Source organism: Lutjanus erythropterus, chromosome 1 (assembly GCF_056507025.1).
Source record: "Lutjanus erythropterus isolate fLutEry1 chromosome 1, fLutEry1.hap2, whole genome shotgun sequence".
Taxonomy (NCBI): Eukaryota; Metazoa; Chordata; class Actinopteri; order Lutjaniformes; family Lutjanidae; genus Lutjanus; species Lutjanus erythropterus.
In genome coordinates, this window is record NC_139317.1 from 14021907 (window position 1) to 14035103 (window position 13197).

Consider the following 13197-nt stretch of genomic DNA (forward strand, 5'->3'; position numbering starts at 1 on the left):
ACTTGCAGAATTAAGTTTACTATAATAAATGGTATTAAATATGATAATTATTTCATTATCATTTACAGCATTTTAACTAGTATTTTAATTATACATTTACATGTGTAGTATTTAAGTTTCTTCTTCATGTCCCTCTTGTCAAAGAGCTAATTAGCTCCTACCTGCCATTGTTTAGGGGGGACAGGTGCAACAGTTTTGTTTCTTACTCTTACGCTTTCTTATTACAAAGAAAAGAGGGTTACAGACTGGTGTTTTTGATGTTTTTTCTTCATATTCTGATTAATTTGCTGAGGCATTCAACTAGTTTATGCCAGAACTTATTGGACAGCGGCTGGCTACGGTCCACAGGTGCACTCTGTACATTTATTTCAGTTTTACATGAACTTACATGGAATTTTACGGACAGTTTCCAAAGTCGCTGCAGTCATTAGTGGATGATGTTGAGGACAGCGAGTCTAAACGCCTTGAACTTTGCGTCGTGGTGGGTCTTTAGATGTTTATTTGTATCGAGCGTCTACTTTTCATGACATGGTATCGGGTGTGGGGTATCGGAGTAATTTTATGAGTACGAGTACATAAGTACAGTATCGGACTGATACCTGATGCTGGTTTCGGTATTGGTGCATCCCTGGTATCAGCTGTGTTGATGCTGAGCCAGCACGGTCAGCTCTTGACAGATGAAAGATCACTATATGTGGGTCAGTGATTTTGGATTATTTTGCTCATGTCCAATCACGTTTTAAAAGAATATTTTTATTAAAAAGCATTTTAAATATATATGTGTGCGTGTTTTATTTGTTTTACTTTTATTCTTATTTATATAATAGTTTCATTCATTTCCACTACACTACGATCGGTTTATAATTAGTGAAAATGTACAAACCCTGATTACAAAACAGCTGGGATGCTGTGTAAAACAAATAAATATAGAATTCAATGATTTGCAAATTCCTTTATGGAGTGGTGGGGGTCAATGTCCCTGGCATCATGGGTAGCTGTGAAGACCCCATTAATGCAGAAAGTTCAGGTTATAGAGCAACATACAGTGTCACCCAGACACCATATGTTTTGCTTATTTCAGCAAGAAACATTCTGCCGTGTTACAACAGCGTGGCTTCGTAGTAAAGAGTTCAGGCCCTAGACTGACCTGCCTGCAGTCCAGACCTGTCTCCCATTGAAAATGTGTGGTGCATTATGAAGCACAAAATATGATGGTGGAGGCCCTGGACCAATGAGCGTGTGAAGTCGTATATCAAGCAAGAATAAGAAAGAATTTAACTTTGAAAACTTGGTGGTGTATCACAGAGGTAAACATGCCCCTGTCCGAACTAATTTGGAACATGTTGCAGACATCAGATTTAGAACATTAAATATCTAATCTTTGAACATCAGTTGAATATAAGACAAAATTATTTGCAAACCATTGCGTTCTTTTTTATTTACATTTTATGATATACTTTAAGCCGTATTACTGATTTTCTATACATTGTAAGTTAATTCAGGAATTTGTTTACTGGTATTGTGAGTAGCTGTTTCTGACATGCTAATATCCATGTTTTCTTTCAGCGTCAGTGATGCCTTTACAGTTCTTCCCTCATGTTCTAATCATTTAAGATCAGGGTAAAAAGAGTTTCTTTCAGGATGTGAGCATAAACGGCTCTATGTGTTCTTTATGCTCAGTTACAGGTGATCTAATCGGCTCGATGCAAAAACAACATTAACAAGGACACTGGCTTACTCTATTCTGTTACAAAAACACTTTATTAAAAACTTAATATACATAAGAAAAGTCCATCTTGATAGAAAACAAAAGGCAAATCTGCACTGGCAGTCATGGTGGCATTTTGTTTGTAAAATGTCATATATGTCATTATCACTATTTCACTTGTGTATATGTTCAAGTTGATGCTTCATGTTTATAATTAACCTTTGCTACAAGTATATTTGCATGAAAGCATGCATGACTGGAAATGTGCAATTGTATTGTAATTTGAGCATCTTTCAATAAAACAAATCATTACCAAAAAATAAAAAAGCATTTCAAACAAAATTATATCCCAAATTATATTTCATTACACAATATTCTCCACACAATGTAAAGCAGGTCATGAAATGTACTGTACATTAACACTCAGTTTGCAGGTCATATATCATTATTTAGCATCCTGTATGAACTAAAACCTAAAAATCAAAGGTACAATTTGAGGTTGAGGATTCAGGAAGAGACACTGCAGTCATTCAGAGCCTGATTCTCCCCTCTGCGATGGAGCTGAATATCTCCTGAGTCATGGGTATGTAGCCTTTGTTGTCCTCCAGGTAGAACAGAGGGTCCTTGATGACAGCGGGGTTGAAGCCCTCCTCTGCCAGCTTCACCTTCAGTTGCTTAAAGGTCCCAGTTACTACCAGTGCATCCTGCCAAATACAAAATAAATGGGTTCATCGATCAAATTAATGATTTTATTTGTAGGTTAATTCAAAACTTTGTTTACCTGGATGCGAATGAAGCGTGGTCTTGCATAGCTGGGGAGGTAGTTTTTGACATGCTGATATACAGCCTGTCCATCAAAGTCCATGTTTTCTTTCAGCTTCAGTGCTGCCATTCCAATTCTTCCCTCATGTCCTGATCAGTTAAGATCAAAATAAAGATGGGTTGTTTCAGGATGTGACTTTAAACAGCTCAAAGTATATGAGCACTTATTTCAAATACACACTATACTCTTTTAAATTAAAATTTTTTAACATAATTTGCAGGATTATATGGTTCATTATTACAACTATTAATGATTAATGGGCAGGTTAAAGGTTGTACAAGTCCACAAGATCCTGTTAAAACTTTAAAAACTGCAAAGAGATTCAAACATGTACATGCAGTCCTTAAAGGTTGAAGCTTTTACTAAAATGTGATATTTTGGAGATTTTCTGACATACAATCTTTTTGAGAACCGTCCTCTAACTCCTTCTTTTATACAACTTAAGTCATTGCTAAGTGTTACATATAATTATTACCTGGTACTTTCACACCATAGACATTAGCCTCCTCAATGCAGTCCACTGTGAGCAAATGATCGGCCACCTCTGTGGTTGCCACATTTTCTCCTTTCCACCTGTATTTTATGACAACACAACATAACTTACCTGCAGTGTTTTCATTTATCACTGGGAACAGTTTATTATAATTTAGTTAGCCAGAGGAAAACTTTGCCATGGGCAGAAAATGTTGAAAAAATAATTAAATGGAGATTATTAAAGCTACTACATGGAACTGTAATATATTTGTTGTTTTTTGGAGCCCCATGTGGACAAAAGTGGTTGTGTTTCCACCGTCATTATCCAAAAATATAGCGTCAAAGATAAAATTATATAATCTCCTCTCACTTCATTTTAACTGACTTACATACTAGTCAATGTAACCAGCCATTAAGAATAACAAAGACAGCTGATCTTCTCGTAGATGGTCTTGGTTTGTTCATGCAGGTCATTTAGAGGCATCAGCGTTAAATCAAGACAGTTTCATAAACAGTTTAAAACTCCTTGAAGTAGCTTTAATTTTAATCAAGGACTATAGGGAATAATATCAATCAATAATATCAATATCAAATACTGAAAACAAATAGCGAGCAGAATAACAAGGTGTCTTAGTTCCTAAATTCTGAAATTATATTCTCTAAATTCAAGGCCTTTAACGGTCGTAAATACAGTCAAATAAAATGTTTTGTCCTGAATCTAAATTCAGTTTCCAGTGATGAAATTGGTCCTAAACTCAAACGTAGCCTGAGTTGATGAAACATGCAGAACAAAATTTATCTACAAAGATTATATGGGTCTCGTTCTGCCTTTGACAGTGTTATCTAACCAACATTCTCCATTATTTACCCAGTTTGTCAAATACGTTCAAGTTGTTTCACCCACGAACCTGAAAGTGTCTCCAATGCGATCTTGAAAGTAGACAAATCCCTGTTCATCGATCCTTAGAAGGTCACCGCTGTTAAAGTAGCGGTCTCCCTTCACAAACACATCCTTCAGGATCTTCTTCTCTGTCTGCTGCTTGTTCTTGGCATAGCCGCTGAAAGGTGCCTTAGCTCCAATCTTTGCCACGAACAAACCGGTCTCTCCTGTGGGTGAAAGCAACAAGCATGGGATGTGTATTAGTGAGTGCTAGAAGGTCAAGAGAGAGTCATATTTTTGGTTCAAGAGCGAGAGATATTTTTGGTGGAAACTAGCCCACCTCTGGGGACTTCGATACAAAATCCTTTGGAGTCTTTGACTGGCTCCTCTTTCTCTGTGTCGTACCTGATGAGGGCATACTTATATCCCGCCTGAAAAGCAGGACAAAACATGGAAAAGTAAGTGTTCACACATTTAAATTCATAATACATCTGTATGTACACTATTTATATTGTAAAGATGCAGTTAGCACCTGTAGAAGTTGGATAAAGCAACCAATGTTAAATGTTAGCCTGCTATAGAATATTGCATGGGTCTTTAACAATGGGTCCATGACCTTGAGTTACAGCAGAGGGGCTGCCAAAATGTTGTTTGATAACTTTTTGGAAGTATTTTCCCAAAAAAATATGTCTGAAAATAAACACTAACGTGAATCAAACATAAGATAAATCGGACTATTCGCAAAGAAAACCAAAAAGACCACAAAATATTCAATGTAATGTAGTAGGGTGTCCATGCTTCGACCCCACTGAAACTTATTTGTATTAGAGACAAGTTAACAGCCACAGGTGTAGTGCTGCCGGAGCGCACCAGATCAGCACTTTTTTCTCTCTAAGTGAGGAAACAGAATATTCACATTTAGCATAAATTGTATTTATAAGCACCTGCAAATTGAATCATCACTGAAGTGCATAGCCCTGATCAGACAGATGTTTTTGTTTTTTGGAGGGGGTTTAGCTGTAAGAGGTGTCTTTTTCCAGCTGTTTTTTTATGTTGATGAGAAAAGTTTGATGCAGATTTGCAGTCACAGCAGAGAGAGAGAGAGAGAGAGAGAAAGAGAGAGAATGAGCACTTATGTGGACTGACTGCTGCAAGTTTTTCAACACGATACAACTATTCATAAAGTCAGTCTAACATTTGATTGTGTGGTCAGTTCAAATTGACTAATGTATGTTAACTCGGGACTAAAGGAACAGTGGTTACGTGACCTAAGACAACTTAAGCATGTGCAATGCGTACGACATAGATGCGCTTTGGTACTAAAACAAATAGGACTACACCCCTGTGAACAACATTTATTCCCCCATCTTACTTTGTGTAAAAAATGTTCCTTGCCAATAGCTCCAATTTTGCCAATGTAGTTGACAAAGCCAACGTTTCCTTCTGTTGCTCCGTAGCATTCACAGATGCGAATGTCCCCAAACCGCTCCAGGAAATCAGCCCAGGCGTCGGCCCTTATCCCGTTCCCTATAGCCAGTCGGACTTTATGATCTCTGTCATTGTCTCGCTAGAGCAGAGGGAAGGAGAGGTGAGACCAGGATAATAAACACCATTTTGTTTATTACTGACACTGTCAGTTATAATGTCAGAACAATATGAGTATTTGTTTTCAACTTGAGTCTTACCTTTGGTGTGTTGCAGAGGTAGCGTATAATTTCTCCTATGTACTGAATAACAGTCACATTATACTTCCTACAGTCATTCCAGAAGTGAGAAGCAGAGAATTTACGTCTTAAAACAATAGTGATGCCTAGAAATGAAACAAAGGATTTCAGTGTTATCTCACACTGCAAGCTCGGTCAGCGCTATAAACCTAAGAAGACCTTAAGGACTTTGACATACAAATAGCGGTAATCAGATCTAAACTGCCTGTTATTTCAGGTCATATACCTGTTAGTTTAACCTGCAGTAAACTCATCGGCACAAATCATGCTTTGTAGTTTCATGATGCAGTGAGTCCACACCTTTCTCTATGGCTCCGCAAAGTCCCATCAGAAAGCCTGCACTGTGGTAAAGAGGCAGGTATATGTAAATGATGTCATCTGAGCGCAAACCAGCAACAGACTGAAGAAAAGATGCCATCCATATCCTCTCGTGGTTGATTATAGCTGCCTTGGGAAGCCCTACAAGATAATATCGGTATTAAAAGCAGGCATGGGGATGGTAGCATCAGGGTCATATTCTTCCAGTCAGAAACATGCTGGAGTGGTGATAGAGTGGAAGACAGAGGACACATACAACATCTGCTGCTGCTTTTATTGAGCACAAAACTTATTTTTGAGGTATGAAGGTTTTCTTTTTTTTTTTCGTGAGTTTTATTTTTGTCAAACTGTCCTGACTTTCTGCTGACTGGGACAGTTGCAACACAAAACAGACCACACTCACAAAGTAATTTTCCACATGAACAAGTAATTGTTGAGTCACATAAGGGGATATTTCATGTTTAATAAAAGTTTGTTGCATTGCAAATTGTTCCACTCTTCCTGTCTCACACTGAAATATACAGAGATTAAAAAAGCATCTGTAGCATCTGTACATTGACTCAAGGTAGACCTATGTTCTATGCATAGAACATAACTTAATAACTGTTTTTGATAAATATCACTAAATAAATTAATAATACTATATTATAGCCACTTTTTCTGTTGGTAAACATGATGCAGTTTTTTTGGGGGGGGTAGAGCCTGATAAATTCCCACATTAACTTACACTAGCAAGCAAGTTTTGTTGGCTTGTTTTTTAACAATGGCTGAAGAAAATACTCTTCTGAATATTTGCAGTCACTCACTCCCCAGGAGTCTAACTTAAACCAATGGTGTGAAACTGGCCGACCCGGACACACTCACTCAATGGATGGATGAGTGTTCTACAATTACCATATGGATGGCAAGCACATATGGTTTGCATATTTTGCCAATTTAATGGTCTGCAGCTCAGGATGCTGTGGTTGGTCAGAGAGTATGGTGTGCTGAGCTGAGAGGACAAGCGAGAGTAAAACAGCCTGCAGAGGTAGACTGTGTGAGTTTAATATATAAAGAGGAAGTCAAAATGTGTTGCAACCATCCTCAGCCTCCTCAGCACATTTTTATAGTCATGCTTGTGTCGGCCAAGGCCTGCACACTAAAAACATAAACACGGATTCAAGGTGAAGGTCAGAGTACCTGTTGTTCCTGAGGTGTAGATGTACAGCGCAGGACTCTTGATGTTAATGTTGGCCCTCAGTTGAGGTGACAGAGGCTGGTCTGAGGCCTGCTGAATCTTATCTGAGAGGCTTTCAATGCCGTCCACATTGCAGTCCTCGCCGAGGATGAACACACGGACGCCCTGCTGCTTCAGGGTGGGCAGCACCTCCTCTACGGCTCCTCGCAGGTCTGAGAGAGACAGGCAAAAGAGAAAAGGCGGAGGCTTCAGGGAGGTCAATGTAGTAACAATAAACCTTTTTCATGTCAGCCATTTTGACATCAAACAGCAGGTTAAACACTAGACATGCACATGAATCTGAATACAGTATTTGGGAAAGCACAAATGTAATGGAAATGTTTATTTTACCCAAAGTGGCTTGTTATTATGTGTGAAAAAATTATTTCCAAGTAGTAACATTAAGTGCATTACTTGTTACCTCTAATAAAGTCTAATAACAGTTTAATAAAGGGTCTCATGATGTAATTAAGAACACATTTCTATTTTTTGTTTGATACAAAGTATAGTAAGACGTAAGTAGTAGTACGTCTTATTAGTGTACTGTGAAATGTGGTGTGATCTAATATTCTAGTACTGTCAACTGCAGCAGGATTAACATATCAAGACACATTAAGGCAGCATCACTGTAATTTAAGGTTATTCCCACTGAGAATAACCTTTAGGGTGGCCCTGTGGTTGAAAAAAACACAGCAAAAGTGCAATATAGACTGCCTTTTCAGTGGACAAAACGTGGTAAAGTCTCTTCTAGAGTGCCCTTAAAATGGACACCCTCGAGGTATTTTATTATATTGCTAAAACTCAAAGGTTCTAGATTATCTAAAGAAGAAAAGTAAATTATCTCAACAAAAGATTATAGTTTGGCCAAACTTTAGTTAGAGTTTGATTGAAACTTGAAATTCTGAGGTTCCTCAACTTTTTTTTACAGTGTAAAAGTTTAATTTATACTTGTTCCAGTTGAGAAACACCAAAACTCCATTACATTGTTTGTCCACCAGAGAGCACTGATAAGCACAGAATGTATCACAGTCAGGTCAGGTGTGTTGTCTGAAATTTACACTCAGGTTTAAAAGACAATATAAAGGACTTGTCACCTTGCTTTTCTTCTTCAAGACTAGATAACAAAAATAATGGATAAAACCTGACATTAATTTAATAATCACACAGAAGATAACAGAGTATCTCAGTCTTATTTTCCCAGCTTACCAGCACCAGCGACCAGGACCTTGGCTTCACAGCAGGAGAAGCAGTGCAGCAGGGACTTGGATCTGATGTTGCAGTTCAGCAGAGAAGCTGTGCATCCCAGCTTGGACAGTGCGAGCCAGAGCCATACAAAGCTGGGCTCATTACCCAGGAAGAGAGCCACCGTGTCCCCCTCCTTAAGTTGGACATGTGTGGACAGAGCTCTGGCCACCTTGTTGCTTTCTTTGTCGGCCTGGCTGTAAGTGTAGGAGCTTTCCTCAAAAAGTACAAACTTCTTATGCGGCTGCCTCGCCACTTTGTCCAGAAAACAATCCAAAATACTGTAAAACGGTTTCTGCGTCTTGAATTTACGCAGCTGTATGCCGATTTTAATTGCAGTAATTGCGTAACTTATATCTTGCAAAAAGTAAGGGTTTTTAAGATAAAGCAATAATGGCAAAATTGCCAATCCTGCAAGAACGGTGTAAAGAATATATGCAATCATAATCAGTAGAAGGTTGTCAGTTGTGTTGCAAAGGGAGGCCTCAGAGGTTTAAATTTCAGCAGTGTTCCACAGCTGAATAAAGGCCAAGGCCTTGAGTTCCCGCCCACTGTACTTTGAACCAATTCCTCTGGGAGGATAATGAAAGAGCTGCTGACAATATCTGTGAAAGTTATTATCATGTTAGAACAAGCCTCACTGCACTGCAGTGAATGCTGCCAGAATCAGGGTCCTTTTGGACCAGTGAAAATTTCAGAGACAATCTGGACTGGTCTGGAAATAACTGCACTTGAGCAATTATTGTTAAAATGACCTTACAAACCACAGAGTTATTGTACAATCATTGTATGTTCCCATATGTCTACTTCAAGAACGAGATCGAGAACTTAAAGGGACTGTTCACCTCCTAATCAAAAATATACAACTTTCCTCCTACCTGTAGTGTTATTTATCCATCTAGATAGTTTTGGTGTGAGATACTGAGTTTTGGAGATATCGGTCATAGAAATTATCAGCCTTCTCTTGAATATAATGGAAATAGATGGCACTTGGTTTGTATTTCAGCTTGTGTTCAAAGCGCCAAAAAATAAAAACCTAAAAACCTTCTAAATGCCCTTTCAGTGGACAAAATGCAATGCACTGCCATAGACTGTCCTACATGCCAGAAAATGAGCTGGCCTCTATTCTGCTTATAAATGGCTTAATAGTTAATAGTTTCCTGAGTTTTTTGTTACAGAGGTGTAGTAATTGTTCTACCTCAAGGCACATAATAAAACTATTCTATTAATCTAAACTGTTTTCACCATAAATGCATCGCAACTTTCAGTGTGCCATTTTTTTTTGCCTCTGCCACCACTTGAGATCAAATCCAGATTTTTAACAACTAAAACTTCAAGTTCAAGTTCAAGTCGTTCATTTGTCATTTCCTCATACACAGTTTATGGGAATTAAATTACTCACAGCCCTAGATGCCAACAAAGAAATGAAAAAATATGTGTACTGTAAATCTGATCTGGTTGGGAAACAATAGCACTTGCATAATGAGTGTCAAAATGACCTTACACAGCATGGAGCTATTGTACAATCATTACAGTGTTCTTTGTCATCAGTGTATTTTTCTGTATGTCTACTTTAATGACCCTACTAAGAACTTAAAGGGACAGTTCATCACATAATAAAAAATACATCTCTTTCCTCTTACCTGTAGTCCCATTTATCCATCTAGATAGTTTTGGAGTGAGTTGCAGTAGATGGGACTTGGTTTGTGAAGTTCAAAGCACCAAAAACAAAAAATAAAAACAAAATAGCATTGTCTCTTTCCAGAGAACATGAAAAAAATTACTCAAAATAATCCACAGACTTTGTTGTGAGCAATTTCATGTAGGAAATACTTTGTTTCTAGCAGAAGAAAGAAGTTCTGATAGATTCTGCTGTAGAAAAAAACAACAACTCTCTCTTCATAAATTATCCATTACTCTACTTGTAACTGGGTCACCAGCTGGGGGGCAAACAAGATGATTGAATCTAACAGGATAAACGGTGTTATAGCAGGGAAAAATATGTATTTTTTTTAAACCGCCCCTTTGAGCAATAGCTCCAAAGGTTGTTTGTCATCATGGAAACATGTAATTTAAACAAAAATTAGTGTAAAATGAGAGAAAATTATGCCTTAAAGGGGATTATTATTTATGTTTTTATTCTGCAACTCCACTAGAGTAGCTTTGAATGATTCACAGTTGCACAAGCCCTTTATGCAGGCCCTCTATTTACTCTCTGTCTGTAACAAGCTGTTTCTGTCTCCGTAAGCCCCCCCCCTTTAAAAGCCTTCTTTCTTCTGATTGGCCAACTTCTCAGGAGCTTGGTGCATGACTGCACCAGTGAGTCGTGCCCTCTGCTCCTGAGCATGGTTGGACGGACACAAATACAAAGATTGTAATGAGTCCTGCACTGACTTTGTATAATGTTGTACAAACCTTCAACGATATAAAAATGTACTCCAAAGACACGGGAGCAGAGTGTAGGCTGCTGGGTCTCACTGATTTCTGTACAAAAGACAACTTCATTCACTGATTTCGGTGACACTGGATTATATTTCACAGAGAAAATATTTTCTGGTCTTCCTTGTGATCTCCTCCAGCTGCCCTGCCTCCACTTTCTGCTCTTTATGCTACAGAGTTTCTGATTACCAGACAAGTTTTACATGTTACTTGTGGAAACTTTAGCTACTAGTTGGCTTTTTAGCTTAGAAACTGGTCTGGCAGTGGAAAACTACAGCACCTTGAGTACTTCTGAGCACCATCTCCGTAAATCACTGAGAGCTGAGTAGCTGCAGAACATCAGACCCATCATACTACAGTACCCAATACAAACAGTCCTGAGCAAAGCAGTGCAATGAAGACAGACTGGATGGGTGGATTGCTATGCTGTGCTGTGTCTGCAGCAGATGACTATGTCAAGAAAATCATGTGCTGTCATCAGCCCGTTGCCCCAAGTCATCAAAAGCAGAAAAAAAAACATTGCTTTCATAACAGTCTGAAACCTGAGTCGTTGCTCACTGGGATTATTTTTCAGGGTAGTTGCAAGGAGGTGCAAGGCCCTGCTCACATGCATGTACATGAGTCACAGACACACATGCATTTTGTAATTCTACTGCACTACTACATGCATAATCTTAGTGCAATGCTATTTATTCATAACAAACGTAATAATCTTAAATCAGGCTAAGTCATTTTATGTATTATGGATTATATAAAAGATCTCAACCTTGTTCTCGTCCTCCCTGTTGACTGCTTTGATGACGCGAAATAGAAACTTCAAGGATGTCGGCATCGTTTTTGACCAGATAAAATATATTGGAGGTGAAGCAAGTGCGCGAAACATCGCTAAAACAGAACCAGGGCGAGTGTTTTTCTGTTTGCTGACACATGAGGCAGGTTAAGGCAGCCTCACTGGAAAGAAAAGAAACAATCAGCTCTTTGCTCATTCACGTTGCTTCCAGTTAGGAAACTTTTCCAGCCTCCGTTTGCTCACATCGCTTCCAATTATCAGGTGCAAGACCTTATAGAGGTGTGAGGCCCTGTATGGGTGCACGCTTTTCACTCCTCATGCAACAGTTCTGTTAGTTTCACGTGTTTGCTTCCTTATTTGACACTTTGGCCACATTTAATAGGAGCATCAAACGCTGTAACATTATGACAGAAAATAAGGAAAAGCGTAACAGGTCCCTTTTAATGAGTGTGACCTAAAGCCTAAAATCATTGCTTTCCATCACTGCTAAGCCAAAGCAGTCACATTGAAGAGAAGCTTGTTGACTTTTACAGGCATTAATTTCCTGTTAATATCTTCAACTTTTTCATCCAAAGCAGCAAACAGATCATAAACAGATCATAAAAGCAGAATAATTATTATTAGGTCGGATATGTCTGGCCTGATAAATATTATTATCATTTTCCTGTGCAGATTATTTTATCATTGTTTACTGAGTGAAAAACTGACATTTGAACTGCTGTGTAACTGATAATAACTGACTGACCTTGACAGTATAATACAGGCTTTGACTGTAACAAGGACTTTGTCCCTCTGAAAGAAATCTGACAATTAACAAAGATGCAACATAGAGTTTTTCATAGTTTGGGCTCCTTAGTTCCAGCACTCAGAGAAATTTTAGTCAGTTTGAAGAACCTCCCTTTAATGTTTCAACATGACAATGCCATAATCAATAAAAACACGTTTTTCCAGTTTGCTTTGGAAGAACTTGATTGGCCTGCACAGACCCTGACCTCAACTTCTCCCATCAAATTTTGGCTGAAATGGAACACCAGCAGCAAGTCGGGCATCATTGCTTAACATCAGGACCTCACTAACACTAAGCTAGGTTCCAAAATCTTGTGAAAAACTCCCCAAGCTGTGGAGGCTGTTAGTCACACTCGCCAACGCTCCCGATTTTCACAATTTTTCATCACTCACTTTTGGTTTCCTCCTGAGTCACAATTTTTCAAATTTTTCTCTCAGATTTTCGACCTGTTTCTAGCAGTGTACAGCGCTTTATAACAATACAGCTGCATGTGACCCATTGTCGGGTCTCGTCCTCCTCAGTGAGTGAGAGACATAAAGACAAATAGAAAATACTAAGAAAAAGAAATACTCAAGCCAATTTCAGACATCCAGGAAAGAAGAATTCCTGTTTTCTACAGCAAATCTTTAACAAAAGGTGAACTTTTAAAAAAACAATTTATTGAGCATGTTAAAAGAACAAAAGTAAAATATATAAGCAATAAAAACAAAAACAAACAAGATTATTAGCAAATGGAAATAACAACTGTGCAACTTAAATTCCATTCATGTTCAAAATGGATAGGAGGAAGTTGAAA

The 13197-nt window shown here is 38.3% G+C and overlaps 1 protein-coding gene across 1 annotated transcript; it reads right to left on the minus strand.

Moving 5' to 3' along the window:
- Positions 1-1852: 1852 nt before the first annotated feature.
- Positions 1853-8900, minus strand: LOC146332698 (long-chain fatty acid transport protein 2-like). The gene is made up of 10 exons (XM_084712692.1): positions 8350-8900; positions 7107-7316; positions 5910-6068; positions 5571-5695; positions 5258-5452; positions 4226-4316; positions 3914-4112; positions 3007-3104; positions 2490-2620; positions 1853-2412 (listed from the first exon to the last, which is right to left on the minus strand). Exons 1-10 carry the CDS (start codon positions 8828-8830, stop codon positions 2239-2241), a joined length of 1863 nt encoding a protein of 620 aa, XP_084568818.1. The 5' UTR covers positions 8831-8900; the 3' UTR covers positions 1853-2238.
- Positions 8901-13197: the final 4297 nt, after the last annotated feature.